Source organism: Pseudonaja textilis, chromosome 4, assembly GCF_049901715.1.
Source record: "Pseudonaja textilis isolate UNSWEBS1 chromosome 4, rPseTex1.2, whole genome shotgun sequence".
Taxonomy (NCBI): Eukaryota; Metazoa; Chordata; class Lepidosauria; order Squamata; family Elapidae; genus Pseudonaja; species Pseudonaja textilis.
The window spans coordinates 19,559,740-19,580,010 of NC_141993.1; the positions used below are offsets into that span (position 1 = coordinate 19,559,740).

Below are 20,271 nucleotides of genomic sequence, written 5' to 3' on the forward strand. Positions count from 1 at the left end.
GACTTAATGCATATATGTAGTCCTCAATGTATGACCAGAATTGGAGACTAGAATTTCTATTGCTTACCAAGATGCTTGTTAAGTGAGTCCAATATTTTTTGTCATGGCTATTAACCAAATTATTGCAGTTGTTAAGTGGATTGTGTGGTCATTTCCCCATTTGCTTGTTGGAAGCTGGCTGGGAAGATTCCAAATGATGATCATATGACCACAGAATGCAGCAACTGTCATAAATATGTATCAGTTTTCACATCCCCAAATTTTAATCACATGACCCAGGAGGATACTCCTTCCTCCTCCTGTTTTTTCCCACAGTAACAACCCTTTGAGTTGAGTTGGGCTGAGAGAAAGTGACTCGCTCTTGGCTTAAGCCCAACTAATTTAATTAAGTACATCCAATCAGTTATCTGCTTTTCTAATAACTTTCCTTTATCGTTCTGCAGATTTCTATGACATCTGTGATGTGGTTGATTGTCAAGGTTCCTGTTTGGACACTGGAGATTGCATTTGTTCCTTGGGGACAATTATGGGACCAGATGGACAGACCTGTCTTGGTAAGAAGCCTCTACACAATATGTCTTACATATTGGCAAAAAAAAATTCAGAAAATAAAATACAGGCTGAATAGTCAAGACCTTGTTGATGACGTAAACTTTGTCAAGGACCTTGGAGTACTCATCTCTAATGATCTAAGTGCTAAAGCCCACTGTAACTACATAGCCAAAAAGGCATTAAGAGTTGTAAACCTAACCCTGCATAGCTTTTTCTCTGGTAATATCACTCTACTAACTAGACCATACAAAACATTTGCTAGACCAATATTTGAATACAGCTCATCAGTCTGGAACCCACATTACATATCTGATATTAATACAATTGAGAAAGTTCAGAAATTTTTCACAAGAAAAGTTCTCCACTCCTCTACTTGTAGCAGAATACTTTATGTCACCAGACTTGAAATTTTAGACCTAGACAACCTAGAACTACGCCGCCTTTCAGTTCAATCTAAGTATAGTACATAAAATTATACATTGCAATGTCCTACTTGTCAATGAATACTTCAGCTTCAACCACAACAATACAAGAGCACACAATAGATACACGCACCAAACTTGATTGCAGGAAATACGACTTCAGCTACAGAATGGTCAATGTCTGGAATACTCTACCTAACTCTGTGGTTTCTTCCCCAAACCCCAAAAACTTTAACCTTGGACTGTCTACTATTGACCTCACCCCTTTCCTAAGAGGTCTGTAGGGGGCGTGCATAAGCGCACCAACATGCCTACCATCCCTGTCCTATTGTTTTTTTTTTCCTTATTCCTATCCATTTCATGTATTCCTAACCATGTTTATATTATACTTATACCTGTTATCTAATAATCGCTTGACAAAAGAAAGAAGAAATAAATAAATAGAGAAATATGAGAACTGAAAGGAAAATACCAAGGCAGGGGAGAAATCTGAGGTGGGGAAAATTTAAAAAAATGCTTATGGATTGCTCCATTTTTCTTAAGTGACAAGGAAAAAAAAGAGGAATATAAGTAATCATTATCACGGTGAAAAGGAACTAACTTTCATTGTAAGTGCCATCTTCTCATCATTCCCACACATGCAAGCTGATCTCTGAAAAAGTACGTAGAACAGGAACCTAATTACATACTAATTCCGAATGAACTCATCTTCAGAAAATAATCTGGAGCTCTTCCAGCTGATGTGTACAAGCTTCAGTTTCACCTGATTTTTTTCTTCTGGGTAGAAACAAGGGTATTGGGGAGTTGATTACATTTCTTCTGCATGCTCTAACACAGGGGTGTCAAACTCGATTTCATTGAAGGCCGCATCAGGATTGTATTTTACCTCGGAGGGCCAGAGTGGGCGTGGCCAGAGTGGGAGTGGTCAGCTCGACATCACTCGTGTCAGCGGTGCCTGTGGTGGCCCAAGCCCTCTGCCAGAGAAAACAGGCTCCTGAGCTCCATTTTCGGCTGCAACGGCCTCCTGTAAGTAACCCTCTGCCAATGAAAACAGAGCTCAAGAGGGCTGCATGCTGCCCACCCAAGTTCTGTTTTTGCTGGCAGAGGCATCGCAGGCCAGTCTTTCGCCGTTTCCAGGGTGGCCCTGTGGGCCAGATCTAATCACCCCGTGGGCTGGATCTGCCCCCAGGCCTTGAGTTTGACACCCCTGCTCTAACGGAAAAACAGAAGTGGAAGGAAACTTTGAGTTCTTCAAGTACAACCCCTGCACAAGCAGGAGATCCTATACCTGTGACGGCAAACCTATTTGCCATTTGTGCGGGCACACAAGCCCCAGGCAAAGTTACCACATGCGCATGCGCATCCCTCCCAGCTGATTTTCAGGCCTTTTTCAACCTCCCAGAGGCTGGTGGGAAGCCTCTGCAGCCTTTGTGGCTGAAAAACAGGCCCGTTTAGTCACTTCTGGTATTTCCAGAAATACATTTTCCGGAAATACTGGAAGCGATGAAACAGCCCCATTTTTCGGCCTCCAAAGGCTGCAGAGGTTTCCCACGAGCCTCTGGGAAGCTGAAAAAGGCCCAAAAATCAACTGGGAGGCATGCGCATGTGCAGTGCAGTTAAGGGGGCGGGGGGGAGGATAGCATGTGCATGTGCAGGGGCATGGGGGGGCATTGCCTTCTGGGTGCTGGCACACGGGCATGCGCACACATGCACGTGCACAATTTTGGGCACAGGAGCCCAAAAAGATTAGCCACCACTGCCCTATACCATTCTAGGCTGCTTCTCTCCTTAGTTAATTTGCTTCTTGTCCTGTCTTCTGGTGCTTCAGGAAATAGATTGGCCTCTTCTTCTTTGTGGCAGCCCTTCAAATATTGGAACATTGCTATCATGTCACCACTAGACTAGACATGCCCAATTCCTGCAACAGTTTAACCTTTAGCCCCCAATCATCTTTGTTGCTCTTTTCTGCCCTCTTTCCAGAGACTCAATTTCTTTTTTATACAGTAATATGGTGACTAAAACTGCATGCAGTATTCTGGTATTCTTGGTGTAAAATGATAGCCATTGATCCCAGACTACTCTGGGAAACTATGTCATAACTGTAGGCTTTACAATGAAAAAACAAATAAGTAGATTTGCAGATTCTAGAAAGAGTGTAGAGAAGAACATCAAAGAGGATTAGGGGTCTGGAAGCTAAAACAGGAAGAGCAGCCAGAGAATTGGGTATATCTATAGTGAAAAGAAGGACTAAGGCTGACATGATAGCAGTCTTCCGATATTTGAGGGGCTATCACACAAAAAGGAAATCAAGCTATTTTCCAAAGCACCTGAAGGCAGGACAAGAAGCAATGGATGGAAACTAAGCAAAGAGAGAGAACCCACCTAAAACTAAGAAGAGATTTCTTGGCAGTTAAAACAATTAACTGGTGAAAAGGCTTACCTTCAGAAATTGGGGGATGCTCCATTACTGGACTAGAAGACTTCCAAGGTCCCTTCCAAGGTCCCTGTTATTCTGTTATTCTCTCCAAAGCAGTATCCCAATGTATTTAACCAAAGCAAGACATTAAAGAAAGTTAATAAAAGTCAGCTCCAGGTAAGGGGGGAAAAGTTAAATTCAGTCTAAGCTTTGTTTTAATTAGATTTTGGGTTTTGACAGCTGTGCCAATACTTTTAATTTGCTGAAGTTGGAGAAAGGACAGTAATCTCCAATGCAATACCACTTGGTGATCTAATCAATTACCACAGTCAGAAAGCAGCTGCATCACTATTAGGCTTTAAATTATGTTTCAGAATAATCAGGCTCATGAAAGATTATGTATGAAATGTGTGAAGAGCATTCAGATGAGATGCTTCATAAAGCATGAATTTCACCTTTACGAACAAATATTCTGCTTTTATATATATTCCCCCACCCACCCAGAAGCCCTTTAGAAAGTCCATTTGAAGTTTCCTTTGATTATTTGATTTGTTTCACTCCACCATCAAAGTCTGATTCTTTTTCATGCATTCTGAATCTCTCACACGATGCACACACACACACACACACACACACACACATACACACATACCTGCTGTGCCCCCAAAGCCACGCCCACCTCCTGCTCATTACTGTGGTGCAGATAAGAAGGAACTCTTAATGACTGCATTCACACACATCATCTTAAGTCAGAAAAAAACTAGCAGATTAGAGAATGGCAAGGAAAATGATGCAAGAACTTGAGGATGTGCCCTGTCAGGAGAGTCTGAAAGTATCCAAGAAGTTCAAGCTAAAGAAAAGAATATTAACAGATTAACAGAGTTGGAAGGGACCTCGTAGACCATCTAGTCCACACACACACACCCATCCAAGCAGGAGAGCCTACACCATTTCTGACAGATGGCAGTCCAGCCTCTTCTTGAAAGATTCCGGTGAAGAAGGTCTCACAACTTCTGAAGGCAACTTCTGTTCCATTGGTTGATCATTCTTACTGTCAGAAAGTTTCTCCTTATTTCCAGGTTGAATCTCTCCTTGTTCAGTTTCCATCCATTATTCCTTGTTTGGCCTTTGGATGCTTTAGAAAATAGCTTGACCCCTTCTTCTCCGTGGCAGCCCCTCAAATATTGGAAGACTGCTATCATGTCTCCCCTGGTCCTTCTCTTCAGTAGATTAGCCATGCCCAGTTCCTGCAAGGCTTCTTCATATGTTTTAGTCTCCAGTCCCCTAATAAGCCTTTGTTGCTCTTCTCTGCCACTTCTCTGAAAATTTAGGCCATCAGCTATTATTAATGGCCACAGAAAACAGAAAGCAAAATAATAGGACATATAAGTTTCAGCTGTCTAGATTTTGTTCAAAGATAAGAAAAAGCTTTCTGATAGTAAAATTGTTACAACAATAGGAAAGTCTACCAACAGTTGCTCTGGGTTCTCCAGTACTGAAGGTTTTTAAGAAGAGGCTGGACAACCACCATTCATGGGTGGTCTAATTGGCCTTCCATGCACATTTTGGAGATTGCAACGAGATGAGCCTTGTGGTTCCTCTCAACTCTACAACTCAATGATTTTACAAGCTGTATTCATGCAACTTACAGTACTAAGTTACATTCATGTTCACCTTGAATATTTAATGTGCTATGTGAATTCATCCTTTATCAGGGTTACTAGATATCTGGCCAGGCAAAGGAGAGCACAGACAATTAGAAAGGAGGACAAATTTAAGGTGGAGGAAAGGAAGACACACTAGCTTTCTTGGCCTCCTGGATAAAATTTTACAGTGAAAAACAAGCCAAAAATGTTCTGAGGCTCACATGTACATGAAATTACTTTTTCCAGTATCAGAAATACTGTTTTTCACCTGCAACATTTCCCCAACAAATCTTAATTTTCAAGAACATATGCTAGTGATAATGCAGAATCAACAACCACATGTTTTTCCAATTTCACCATAGAAACATATGAGTTATGGGATGTTCAGATGCCAGTGATCGTAGATTCGAAGGGGCTGGATCGAAACTGATTGCTGGAATCAGGAAATAAACTAAACGTAAATCTCGTCTGTGGAGTCTGTCAATGGACGAGAGGCAGAAAATAGACAATTTACACGATCATATTACACGAAAATTTGGATGATTACTGTTGCGAAAACAGTCCAGAGTTTAGAACAAAAGAACAAAAACTGAACAACAAAAAAGCTGAACAATATTTAATTTTAAGGATAGGATTGCCAGACAGATAGTTTATAGTTCATTGAATGATACAAATGCAAGTGTGAATAACTCAGTAAGCTGACTTAGCGTGTTGTATTAGTTCATAGCTAATTGGTGGCAACATCAGTAGAATCGCTCCTTACTTTAAAAAAAAAAATATTTGTGGATCTTACTGGACAGGAGGTAGAGCCTCAAAGAAAGTGGAGCTTTGCACATTATTCAACTGGACAGAAGGGACAAGGAGGGTGACTTTGTGTTCTTGTACAGTCCCTGTCTAAAGTGAACATTCCAAGTCCTCCTAACGATGCGCCTCATTTATCTTTCTAATTAATTTGCTTAGCTCTGAATAATATTATTTCAAGCATGGTCAGACTTTTCTTCCCCTTTTCGTAGTCCGTAAGCTCTCCTTGTTTTCTAGTTGAGGGCCTGCACAATTAAATTAGATTGGTAAAGTCATAGTTAGACATGGAGTTATCAGTCCTAAACATTTTCATCTGTCATATCAGTTGGACTAGCTTTTCACTGCAACTTGGTAAGTGTTAGCTGTTTTTCAAATTCAGCCACTTTCAGGTACATTATTTTTCCTTTTTTTTCCCCCCGACCATCACCTGTTCTGCTGTGCCGGGAGATTTAGATTAGCTGGGAAGCAGGAAATGGTTGGATTTCTTGCTTTCTAGCTAGTCTTTAGATCTTCGGCTTTGCTTTTAAGCACAGCCAAGCCTCCTTTAGGACTGAAGATTTTATTATGCAGTATAGACTCACAGCAAGCAAATTTTATATGACAGACTCAGGTAGCTGATGATAGATAGATCAGTGGATGATTCTGTGAGCAACTCAATCTGCCTGCCTGCTTTGCCTGATTTTGGGTAAAAGTTGCCCTTTTTTATAAAAAAAATCAATATTTATATAAATATTTATAATATTTACATACAAGCCCTGCCCAGCCAGTCACATGACCACCAAGCCACACCCACAAATTAGGCCACCCCCACAGAACCGGTTAGTGATCCCTGGGATTTAAAATTTTGAGTTTGGTGGTCCCTGAGGTCCAAAAGGTTGATGACCCCTGCTCGAGCATACATGTCCTGCACTCCAGCTCTTAGCTGCTTTTAGCGTTGCTGCTAAGTTGGAAGCCTTTCAGCCATGTTTTTTTGTAGATGAAAATGAATGCGAAAGGAACAATGGCGGCTGCAGCGAATTCTGTATTAACCTAAAGAACTCCTATCGCTGTGAATGTGGAGTTGGACGTGTCCTGGGGCCGGATGGAAAGACTTGTGAAGGTAAGGAAATGATTTAGAATTATTAGCTGAACTTTTGCCTATGATTAGTAGATTGATTTAATTAACTTGCTTTAAGATTCATGAGAGGATAAAGTCCAAAGTGCCAGAAAATACCCTAGAAGTCAGTGGTTGTGTTTGAGGGAAGGGAAAGAGGAAGGGGGAGGGAATGGAAGGGGAGAGGAGGGAATAGGAGAGGAGAAAGGGGATGAAAGTAGAGGGGAGAGGAGAAAGAGGAAAGGTTAGGATGGGATGGGATGGGATGAGACATGGATGAGGAGGGGAGGGGAGGGGAAGGAAGGGGAAAGGACGAGGAGGAAAGGGGAGGAAAAGGAAGAGAAGAAGAGATGGGGAATGAAAGTAGAGGGGAGGGGAACAGGGAAGAGAAGAGAAAAAAGAGAAAAGAGAAGGGAAAGGAAGGGAATAGAAAAGAAGAAATGGGAAGGGAAGGGAAGGGAAGAGAAGAAAAGAGAAGGGAAGAGAAGAGAAGAGAAGAGAAGAGAAGAGAAGAGAAGAGAAGAGAAGAGAAGAGAAGAGAAGAGAAGAGAAGAGAAGAGAAGAGATAGGGCAATACTGTGACAGCTTTCTTTCTTTTTTCAGGCTCCTTTTCAGGCTTCTTTTTTCAGGTGAGACGTGGGTGGAAAAAAAATTCATAGACAAATGTACATCTTCATGTAACTGGGTCTTCTATTGAAAGCCCAGAATTCACAAATAGGGATGTGCATACCCAAAGAACAGTTTTCTTTGTGGAAGCATCAATTGAAGTGACCTGCTTCCACAAAGTAGACACACACCCAGCTAAGGAGGATCCACTTTGGGAGCTCATTAAACTTCTAGTTCCTTCACATAGTTTATATTTGTAAGACTTAATAGGAATAACCCTGAAACAGCCCCTGTCTGTTCTCTGTGCTTTCCACAACTCTCATTAATTTCAATGCAGAGATTCCTGAAACCTCCACAAATCTTTGCCCGATACAATTAAGAGGACAATGAAACATTCAGACAGTTTAAATGACTGTGTAATAAATGAATATAATTCCCCCTCGTGTTTACCTGATCCTACAGCTTCATTCAATGTGAGCAGATAAGGGACATGGTTGCAGAGGCACTGCTAGATGGGAAAAGGTTATTGATCTACTCATTATTTCTGCCTTAGAAATTGAAGGGTGTCACAACAACAATGGAGGCTGCAGCCATAGATGCAACATGTTGGAAACCAGTTATCAATGTGAATGCCCTCGAGGTCTTGTTTTGTCAGAGGACAACCACACCTGCCAAGGTACAAAGGGAAAAAGGGATGTGGCTGGTCTAGGGTGATTTGTTAATTTGGTAGGTGTATATCCTGCTTTTGCCTCAGGGGGTGAAGGCCGCAACTATCTTCTGGTGAGCTTCCAGGATTGAGATGGTTCCTGAACCTAAAGTTCTGGGGTAATTATTGTTACATTGCTATCTTATTTCTGTGCCTTGTCCTATCAGCATGGAATCGTATTTTGAAAAAGACTGAATCAGAACATAAATTTAATCTGCAGGTCATCCCCATTATATTTTACCAGCCAGCCCAGAACTTGCAATCTGGTCCCTCCAGAGAGTTTAGATTTGAGTTCCCATCAGACATTGGCCAACAGGTGAAGACCACAAGGAGCAACAACCTAAGAGATTTAGCAAGCAATGGCTTGATGGCTTCCTAGGAATTGTAGAAGTGGTTGCCCAACACATTTATAGAGGGCATTGAAGAAGACTTAAAGAAGATTGAACTATGGACAGAAATAATGTCATATGCCACTTCCATAGGGAAGGTTAATATTAAAGGGCTGGATGCTGCTTTTTATGGAGACCATGAGTGGCATATCCACACATATGTGCCCGATTTGATCATGGCAAGAGGACCTGCCAAGTGTTGCTCCACTTTCTGACATATGTGGGCTGGGATAAGGAAGCGAGCCTTTTCAGAAACACCTTCCATTTTATAGAACATCTCTCTCTTTCCCCCTCCCCCACAAGTACACTCAACCTCCATCCTTCTGGCTTTTCATGAATTAGTGAACAAATTTATTCCAGGGATACCTTTGGTCCAGCAGTCGAGTGAGGCCATTATGGGCGTCCCTCCATTAAAAAGGAATGAGATTTAATTGCACAGAGAGAGCCACCCTCTTTATTTCTTTTTACCCTTGAAGTCCCTCTTACAGATGTCTCTCAAGGGAGTGACCTATTCTAATATGGTTTTTAATTCCTGTAGTTAGTATAGTTAGTTAGTATATTGCTTTTCTGCCCATTTTTCTTTTAATTGTACACCACCAGGAGTCTATTTGGAGCATGACAGTAAACATCAAAGGGGGAGGAGGGAGAGACAGAGAGAGACAGAGAGACAGACAGAGAGAGAGACAGAGACAGACAGAGAGACACACAGACAGAGAGAAAGAAAGAGAGATAGAGACAGAGACAGAGAGAGAGAGAGAGAGAGAGAGAGAGAAAGACACAGAGACAGAGACAGAGAGAGAGACAGAGATGGAGAGAGAGACAGAGATGGAGAGAGAGACAGAGACAGAGAGACAGAGAGAGACAGAGAGAGAGAGAGAGGTGAAGCATGTGTATGCAAAACCATGCCCTGCATTCAATTTCTCTCTCCTTTCCTATTGTGATATATTATTATTCTTCTCTAAGAAGGGAGGCATGGACAAGCATGTGCAATTTTCTTGGAGACTTCCTTTCAGAGAAAGAAAGAAAAAAAACTTTGGCCTCCAAAGCTCAAGGGAGCAGTAAAGATTATTTTTTAATATATTCTTTTGGGAGAAGTTTAGGGAAGTCCTTCCAATCTTTCAGCTTGGTGCTTCTTGCCTTTATGTCTGGCTAAGGTTGGGCTGACAGTCTCACCAATTCCAATATTGTCAATCTCGTGGCAGCTGGTGTTGGCATTGCCACTGAATTGCTGCCACCACAGATGTGTGGTGACTGATGAGCTGGAAGGACTGGAAGTGAGATTGATTGGAACTGAGGGTTGAAGCAAACATGGCTTCCCTCCATTGAGGAATCTGTCTTTTTGAAGGGGTTACACACCTCCTGGATCTCTGTTCCACCTGGACCATAAGCTTCAGATATCCATCTGAATTATTGATAGGTTCGGCTGGCTGGTTTTAGAATTACTGAGCCTCAGAAGTCAGGCTGGATTACAGTACAGCTGACAAAGAGCCAGGAGTGAGTGTAAGCTAAAATTTCTGTCAACATCCTGCTTAGGTGGGAGGCAGCAGTCAGCAGGTCAGTTTCCTTGGGAATTATAGAAGCTAGTGTCCAATACTTCTGGTCCACTACAAACCCACAGAAAGAATAACAGAATAACAGAGTTGGAAGAGACCTTGGAGGGCTTCTAGTCCAACCCCCTGCTGAAGCAGGAAGCTCTATACTATTTCAGGCAAATGGCTGCTCAATCTCTTCTTAAAAACGTCCAGTGATAGAGCACCAACAACTTCTGAAGGCAAGCTGTTCCACTGGTTAATTGTCCTCACTGTTAGGAAATTTTTCCTTAGTTTTAGGTTGGTTCTCTCCTTGATTAGTTTCCATCCACTGCTTCTTGTTCTGCCTTTAGGTGTTTTGGAGAATAGATTGACACCCCTCTCTTCATTGTGGCAGTCTCTTAGATACTGTAATGTCACCCCAGTCCTTCTTTTCATTAGAATAGACACACCAGTTTCTGCAAATGTTCTTCATATATGTCATGAATTAATTGATGATTCAGTTAATTCAAAACTTCACCCCATTTTTCTGTGGAGAAACTTCTCGGCCTCAAAGTTAATGACAAAATTACACTTCTATCAGGATGCAGAATGTTGTTCTATTGTACAATAACACTGTCAAAAGGGAAGTAAGCCTTCTTGGTCCTTTGTTGAGTATTTTAAATTGCTCATCTCAAATACCATTGCTTTCTATAACAATGGCCATCCAACCATTTTATATTCACGCACTAGCAACAGCAATTAGACTTATATACAGCTTCACAGTGCTTTACAGCCCTCTCTAAGTGGTTTACAGAGTTAACCTATTGCTCCCAACAATCTGGGTCCTCATTTTACCGACCTCAGAAGGATAGAAGGCTGAGTCAACTATGAGCTGGTGAGAATCAAACTGCTGGCAGTGGGCAGAGTCAGCCGGCGATACTGTATGTTAACCACTGTATCACCACGGCATCATTTTCTGAGGCCAGAATCTGGAAACATTTGATTTAGAAGTGACAGATATTCAAAAAGACTTAATCCTGCTTCTTACAGGAACATCACTGAAAGGCAGTGTTTTAACTTCCGACTCACTTACTAGCTGTGCTCCTTTTTACAGTTCCAGTTATATGTAAATCTACGTCTATAGAAGTGAATATTCCCAAGGATCTTGTTGGGGGAATGGACCTCTCGCTTACCAATGGCTCCTGCAAAGGAGTATCCAATGGCACTCATGTCAACCTTATCTTCTCACTGAAAACCTGTGGAACATCTATCGATGTATGTACTGATTGCATTTGTTTGTTTTAGTGTTGCATTGATATCCTACCTTTCCTCTTGAGATGTCATGCCCTGTTGGAATCTGATTCTGAGGGGGAGGTCGAACAGATGACAGAGAGTGGGAGTGTGGCTCCAGTGGCTGTGGAGGAAACTGGGGAAGGGCAGAGTCCAGCTGGGCATTCAGAGGAAGACCCAGGGCCACCCCCTCTTCATCCTAGGGCACAGGGAGGAACGGATAGGGGAGCAACGTGGGTTACGGGGGAGAAAAAGGCCCTGATTCCCTTCATTAGCTTCATCTGGGAAAACAGGATAAAGAGGATGTTTGCACACAGATCCTTGCTGGAAGCAAAGCATGCATTATCTTTGTTTGTCAAGTCTTATCTGGGTTCTGGCGTCCTCCCAACTGTATGTGTTACATTATCTTTTGAGTTCTGCAATTCCTTATCTTGCCCTGTCTCATTAACTGCTGCAGCAGTGGGTTTATGTTGGTTTTTATTTATAATTTATATGTACTTTGGGTTTGGACTAAATTTCTTCCCGTTAAAAACTGTTCTTGGGAGAGTTTTTTCTTCAGCCGATGATAACTGGACATTGGAGGCCAAGTTGGAGGAATTAAAGGGACTTTACTTACTTTTGTGACTTTGTTGCTTTTGGGTGGGGTCATCATATGAGATCTCAAGGTACAGTCCATGGGAAATCTCTCCTCATGTTATGTGCATAATATAGGTAGTCCTTGACTTACAATGGTTCATTTAGTGACTGTTCAAAGATACAAGGGCACTGAAAACTCTGACTTGTGACTGTTTTTCACAGTTACGACCCATGATCATGCATCTCTATGATTGTGCAATCAAAATTAAGATGCTTGGCAACAGACTCATATTTATGACCATTGCTGTGTCCCAAGGCCCTTATGTTTTATTCCTTCATTATTAAAATTTTCCACAGTGGCTTCAGCATACTTAAATGAATGGACGCATCTGTCACCGGAGGTGCAGACCTAAATAATTGCTCTATATATAGATTGCCTAGCAACTGTGTGGAGCAAAAAAAAAAATAATAATTCCCAACCTTTTGCTTTCAACCTGCTTCTCTGCCACTGTGCAAAGGCCATTGTTGTTTAAATAAATCTGTAGATCAGTGGAACAGACCTAGAGGGGTGTTTCTGCCAACCTCACTGTGTGACCTTCCTAAAGAATCCTAGAAGAGGAAATTTCTCCAAGCTTTCAGAATGTTGGTCCCCTTGTTCCATCCAGGAGCAGACTCCGGAATAAGAGAAAATACAGAAATAATGACGACTGCTGTTATGATTTGTCTTAAAATATCCAGGCAAGAGTAGAACCTGAAATAGCATCTCCTATTCCACACCATTCACCTTTTTTTTTCAAAAAAAAAGTGTCCTCAACTTATGATGCAATTGAACCCAAAATTTATGTTGCTAAGCGAGACATTTAAGTGAGTTTTGCCCCATTTTACAACCTTCCTTGTCACGGTTGTTAAATGAATCGCTGCATTTGTAGTAAGTTAAAAGTACAGAGAAGAGCAACCGGGATAATCAGGGCACTGGAGGCTAAAACATACGATGAATGGTTACAGGAACTGGGAATGGCTAGTCTAGTGAATAGAAAGACCAGGGGAGACATGATAGCCATCTTCCAAAATTTGAGGGGCTGCCCCAGAGAGGAAGGGGTCAAGCTATTTTCCAAAGCACCTGAAGGCCAAACAAGGAATAATTGATGGAAACTGAACAAGGAGAGATTCAACCTGGAAATAAGGAGATATTTCCTGACAGTGAGAACAGTCAAGCAATAGAACAGAAGTTGCCTTCAGAAGTTGTGGAAGCTTCATCACTGGAGGCTTTCAAGAAGAGATTGGACTGCCATCTGTCAGAAATGGTGTAGGGTTTCCTGCTTGGGCAGGTGGTTGGACTAGATGACCTATAAGGTCCCTTCCAACTCTATTATTCTGTTAAATCTGTTAATAACACGGTCATTAAATACATCTGGCTTACCCATTGACCTTGCTTGTCAGAAGGTCACAAAAGGTGATCACATAACCCTAGGAGACTGCAACCATCATAAATACGAGCCAGTAGCCAAGCTTCTGAATTTTGATCATGTGACTATGGAGAAGCTACAACGGTCATAAGTGTGAAAAATGGTCATAAGTAACTTTTTGCAGTGCTGTTGTAACTTTGAATGGTCCCCAAATGAATGATTGTAAGTTAAGGATTACTGTATACATACATACACACACACATGCTTTTGGGGGTTGAAATCCACCCAGCTTTAAGTTGCCAAATTTGAAAAAGACTATTCTAAAAGAGAGAGTGCAAGTTAACTTACCTATCACCTATCGAGTCCTGCAGTGGTATCAGTTATTTGATGATATCCCAATTAGAAACATATTTCATGGAATTGAGAAAGGGACTCTTCTTTTATTATTGTAGGCTTTTATTATTGTAGGCTATTGTATTCATTATGCTTGACTTTTGCTTTTCTTGACAAATTCTGCAGTCGATTTTTGTAACTTGCTAAAATTTGGCTTTTGTGCTCGGTTAGCCCAAGCAGAATTCCAATTTCTCTCCAGAAGGGCATTTTTAATTAACTATAAACTGTTTTTAATGAAAATAATAAATACTGGAATATTTTACTTCTCTAAGAAGTCATTGTTTAAGCAGAATTGTTATGATCTATGGGCACCATTAATTTCCCTTCTTCTTCTAATGTACTTTGTTTGTTATGGTAGATAATAATATAACCAGCCCTGCTCAATAACCCTGGAAAGCTTATTAGTCATGCATAGCTTATTAGAAGCTAATATGCGAGCTAGAAATGTATTCTTAAAAAGAGATAAATACAAAAAATATAATCCTAGATGGCTGGTTTCTGGTTCTTGACTTCCCCTTTTGGCTAGGTTTTTTTTTTTGTATTCTTGCAGATGATCACCTAGTCCAGATGATGTTGAATAATGTTGTTCCTGACATATTCTTTTATTCAGGCAGTCCGTCTAACTTTACCATACCATCTTCGCCCTCTGTCTACAGGTAGTAAATGACAAAATAGTTGCTACCAATATGGTCACCGGCTTGCCAAAGCAAACACCCGGCAGTAATGGGGACATCATTGTCCATACAGGAAAGCTGTTAATCCCTGTGACTTGTGAATTTCCTCGCCACTACACTATCTCGGAAGGTTATATCCCCAATGTGAAGAATTTGCCCCTGGAAATTATGGGGCACAATCAAGGCGTCTTCCCTTTCACACTTGAGATATTCAAAGACAAAGATTTTGAAGAGTCCTATCAGGACTCCCTTCCTACTCTTAAACTCCGAGACTCTTTGTATTTTGGGATTGAGCCCTTGGTGCATGTCAATGGTCTGGAGACATTGGTAGAGAGTTGCTTTGCTACCCCTACATCCAAAACAGACGAGATCCTGAAGTACCACTTAATTCGAGATGGGTAAGCCTTGACTGCTTTTGTCTTTGTTCTGAGATTTTAAAACTTGATTATTTAGTCATCGAAGTTCAAGGAAAGAAAGGAACTCAAATCTTTCCTGAGACTGTCAGCATACCTTTTAGCCAGCTGAGAAATTAGAACAACGGCCAGCGGTCATGATTATGCAGGCAAAACTAGCCACTCCATAAAAAGAAAACAGAGGTTGAGCAAATATTTGAAATGTATTTATTTGTATCCTACCTTTATTATTTTTACAAACAACTTAAGGCAGTTAATATATCCGACACACCTTCCCCTTCCTATTTACCCCATAACAACAATCCTGTGAGGTCAGTTGGATTAGAAGTGAGTAGCCCTAAGTCACTCAGTTGGCTTTCATGGCTAAGCTGGGACTTGAACACATAGCTTTCCATTTTCTAGCCTGGTGCCTTAACCACTAGACCAAAGTGGCTCTCATTTACAATTAAAATTACAATCCTGTTTAGCAGAGAAACTTTCCTTTCTCATGATAATGCTTGAACAATTTGGTGGCCATAATTAAAGACATTTACCCTTTTTATGTAGCCCAGCTGTTCATCCATCATTAGAGCATATTTAACAGGAATGAGCAGAATGACCTTTTACAGCTGTTCCAGACTTCAAACAGAGCCCAGTCCTTTTGCCTTTGCGAAGAATTTGTGTTTTGTATGAGAATTGTATTGACTGGATTTGGCATTTTTATCTAGCTATTGAGTCCTTCCCAAAGACCTGGAATAGGCAGAAGTTGTGTAAGTGGTATTAGACGTATTGTTGCAGGTATAAGATGTTCCAAGCAGGGCTGTCTTTTGCAATTGACTGGTGGTGATTTTGTCAATGCCAATGGTATTGAAGCAGTGCTGCAGTTGTTTCTGGATTGCCCCCAAGGTACTTATTATTATTGGTACTAACTTTGTTTTCTTTTGACACACCAATTCAACTTCTGTTTTAGGTCAAATAGAAAACTTAAATCATGTTGTAATCTTCTCCTTTTCTTTTCTTTTTATTTTGCTGAATCCAGGTATTACTTTTTTGACTTTTTTATTAACAATTGTTACTTTAATATCATATTTTATCCCACCTTTATATGTGTGTGCATGCACACACTTTGTATATATAACTCAAGGAAGGCATTTTTATCCTAATTGTTTTTCATTGGATAAGCCTTTGTATTGTAAACCTTAAGTCGTTCAGTACAATTGGATGTATGTGATGGTCTGTTATATCACGCTATATGTAATTTGATTCAAAATCTTGTTACCCCTGTGCTTAGGTAGCCCAAACCAACATGACTATGAGAGAGAGAGAGAGATTAGCCAACAGATTTGTAGACTGACTCTTGAGAACGGCCATCCAGAGATGGCAAAATATCTCAAATGAACCACAAACTAGTGCAGGGGAAGAGAATTTGAGCACTAGAGAGGAAAATATGACACAACCAGGTGGCTAGAGGAAAAGAGAATGATTAGGAAACACAAGCTAGTAAAACTTATACTTTTTGAGGTATGATAAACATTGCTGGGTGGGTGTGGCCATGGTGGGTGTGGCCTAGTCAGCCTCCTGCACTATGGCAGGGGGCGTTTTTTGCCCTCCTTGGGCTCCGGATGCTTTCTTCGAGCCTCCAGGAGGACGAAAACAGCCTCCATGGGCTCCAGAGGCCTTCTGGAAGCTGGAGACAGGCCCATTTTCAGCCTTCCCAACCTTCTGGGAAGCCCGTTTTTTACCGTCCCTGAACCTCCCCATGTGCCCTTGCACTTACCTGCACCCCAAACGGGCTGCATGGGGACTTCTGGGAGGGGCAGGATGGGGCAGGGCCAGCCAGGAATGGGGTTTGGGGGTTCTCTGAACTGCATAGAATCTTAGTCATGGGCTCTCCCGAACCCCTGGGAACCCCCAGCCATCCACCCCTAGATAAAAGGACATACAGAAACATGAGAAGTAAGTTGGTCTCACCTTATATTTACATGAAATGGCCATATGTCCCCTAATCTTCTTGCTGGTGACCAGAGAGATCATGAAATATAAGAGCTGATTAAAAGAAGTACAAACTCAATGCAACCGGGAGCCCCAATAAACTACCATGTAAAATGCCTGTGTTCAACTGGAGGTGAATAGAACTTACCCAGCCTACGGTTCAATTTATGTTTTAGCCTCAAGTTATTTATTTAACTTTTAGCCTCAAGTTATTTATGCTTTAGCCTCAAGTTATTTAAGCAGATTAGGGAGGGATTGTATAAAAGCAGTAACAAATTCACAATATCTCTGACTGCTTTCAAATGAATTGTTTCTGAACTAGTTAACAGATAACCAGCTTCAGAATGTTAAAACTAATCACAGCTTGGCTCAAGAATAATTCTTGTTTCTTTATCATTTTCATTAGTTTGTTCCATGTTTCAGGATGCTCAAAATTCAAATTCTATGCTCTGCTGAACATCAACACAAATAATAAAATGACGGCAAGAGCAAATAAAAAACCCAAAGGAACAGCAACAGGAAATGGCAGTCTTGAGCCACTCATCATTGCAACTATAAGTATATACATTAACTATAATGTTTAGGCAAGTCTAAGGGTATATAGTGTTCCTTTAGAGAAATGAGAGATTAAATGAACAGTTGGGGTCCCTTGAAATATAAATCCCGTAAGCAGATGGAAGGGGGGAAAAGCATTTACTCATTACACTATACCACACTTATGGGATTGATGGGCTGGAAATTATTACCCTAACACACATACTGCATAAAGGCTGGGGACAACCCAAACAAATCACAAAATTTATTGCAAAAGAAATTCCTCTTTTAAAACCCAGTGTCAGACCTGCCTCAGCTTAAACCTCTAAGTAAAAATGATCCTTGACTCCATTTGTTGAGAAAGGTATAGTTTACTTGAAGTCAAGTGAATTACAGTAAAGTCAAAACTAAAAATTGTGTGCCAAAATCCCCAAGTCTAACTTTTCCTTCCCTTAGGTGTCTTCCAATGCTGCTCCCCGTATGTCCAATTAAATTCAAAGAAGATGTTTTTTGAATGGTCACTTTACATGTAGGTTGGCATCAGAGGTGGTATTCAGCAGGTTCTGACCAGTTCTGGAGAACCAGTAGTGGAAATTTCAAGTATTTCAGAGAACCAGCAAATACCACCTCTGACTGGCCCCGCCCCCATCTATTCTCCGCCTCCTGAGGCCTAGCTGATCGGCTGGGTCTTCTTTGGTTGCCCTGCACAGGAGAACAGAGCTGGAAAGCAGGCTAGTGGGGTGGGGAGGGAATGAGATTTTGCAGTAACCTTCCCCTGCCACACCCACCAAGTGACACCACACCCACCAAGCCATGCCACAAAACTGGTAGTAAAGACATTTGAATCCCACCACTGGTTGGCATGCAACTGTGTTCCGTTCCAGCCAGTTTACCTTGAAGTTGCGTCTCAGGGAGATACAGCAAACTTTTTGCTTCCTTGAAACCTCCGCCCTCCCTCCCTCCCCTCCCCAGAGTTCATGGCAGATTGTTGCCAAACAATAGTAAAACATAAGCATGAGGTGGCAGCTTGACACCCAGCTTGGGAACTAGGAGTACACTTACTCTATAGATGGGAGACAACTCAAATTTCATGCAACGGTTGTTTTCTCTGCTGCTGAAATTCTTTTAGAAACCACCTTTGTGTTGAAGGAGGGCCATGCACAGGAATTCTATAGAGCCAGTTCTTGCCTGCATTCTTAATCATGGGAAGGAGCATCTCCTTGCCTATGGCACAATGTGATCATAAACTGTGCAAACTCTGAAGAAGGCTTTTGATGAAGAAAGATACCCAAGTGAAGCACAATTTTAAAAAAAGGTTTCTCAATTGCGTTCTTAAAAAGCCAAATTGCCCGCTGTTAAGGACATACTCTATCTCTTCCTAGACCAGGCTATTTTAATAGCAAGGGGAAAATATGGCATTTTTTTAACATAATGGGATGGAGAGGTTGTGCCTCTTGCAGCACTATAAATATTAGCCAATTTCCTATGCCATAAGTTTGAATGGGGTATATTCCATCCTAGCAAATACTACAGTTCCTAAAATACAGAAGGTTTTCCCCCCAGAATAAGCAGTGAATGACATTCTCATCCTGAATATCTAATACATGGTTCTGTTTTCTTTTTAAATAACAAAATAAAGTACCCTTTTAAATCAATGCAAAGTGATCATGTCTTCCAAGAAGGCCTTATGTAGCATCTGGTGTTTATCCAGTCTCTTAATTTATATTGGTGGTGGTGTTTTCTGATGTACTTCATACATTTATAAGTTCCCCTGTGGATCATCTTTGTACCTGTTATTTATGAAACAATTTTAGATGTATTATCCCTAAGCTCATACTGTAAATTAACATTTTCCTTTGTGAATAACAATGTCAAGTTCCTTCATAAATGTTTTATAAAGTTCATTGAGTCTCACTGACATAAAGTGACATGGGGGGAATTTACAAAATTGGCATTCTGGAGCCCTGGTGGCTCAGTGGTTAGAATGCGGTATTCTAGGCTCACTCAGGTGTTCGATTCTCACCGGCTTAAGCTTGACTCAGCCTTTCATCCTTCCAGGTCAGTAAAATAAGGACCCAGATTGTTGGGGGAAATAGGCTGACTCTGTAAAACCACTTAGAGAAGACTGTAAAACACTATGAAGCGGTTTTATCAGTCTAAGTGCAATTGCCGCTGCTATTCTGGCATTCTTATTCTTGTAATGCTAAAATGGAAGTCTTGGGTGAAAGATCATCTCTTTGGATTCCTTACTATTGCTTCAGGGTCTTCCTGCCACTTGTCTTTGGAGTAGTTCTGCTGTTAATCACGAAGACACATGTTGGTCGAACATTAGAGAAATGGAGAAAACTTCACAAAGGCAAAAAAGTATACAGTAGCATCTGTTGTAGGGGTAAAAACAAATCAAGAGACAGCTGTGATTGTGAGATCAAAGCTCCACCCTTTTTATCTATAATACGCATCCCCCAAAAAGGTCCAGGCTTTGAATTTGAATAGTAACCTCCTTGAATTTTTGAATTTCTCCTCATCTATTCCATACCCTCCAAGGTTGGCCTTGAAAGTAAACCTAGGTGTGCCTCATAATTCAAAGCAGCTCCATTCCTGCTACTAAACCAAGGAATATTCTACCATTCAGCTTTCTTTGTAGAACATGGTAGCATTATAATCCATATTCCAGATGCCACTGATTTTTTTTAAAGCTCTCAGAGAGTATTTATTTGAGATATCTCTCTCTCACACACACACACACACACACATACATCAGTGAAAACCAATGGCCTAATAAATAGAAGCATGTAAAGGAGGGAAGTAATCCTTGAAATTGTACTTGAACAGGTGGCTTTTATAGCTGTGACTCAAGATAGTGATTCCATCT

The 20,271-nt window shown here is 41.1% G+C and overlaps 1 protein-coding gene across 1 annotated transcript in view; it reads left to right on the forward strand.

Annotated features, from left to right (window-relative positions):
• The window catches only part of OIT3 (oncoprotein induced transcript 3), a 42,545-nt gene that overhangs the window by 18,476 nt on the left and 3,798 nt on the right, over positions 1-20,271 (forward strand). The window contains exons 3-7 of the mRNA XM_026713559.2: positions 444-554; positions 6,814-6,936; positions 8,090-8,212; positions 11,257-11,417; positions 14,464-14,879. Of these exons, the coding sequence (XP_026569344.1) occupies positions 444-554; positions 6,814-6,936; positions 8,090-8,212; positions 11,257-11,417; positions 14,464-14,879 (934 nt within the window). The remainder of the gene's footprint in view (positions 1-443; positions 555-6,813; positions 6,937-8,089; positions 8,213-11,256; positions 11,418-14,463; positions 14,880-20,271) is intronic.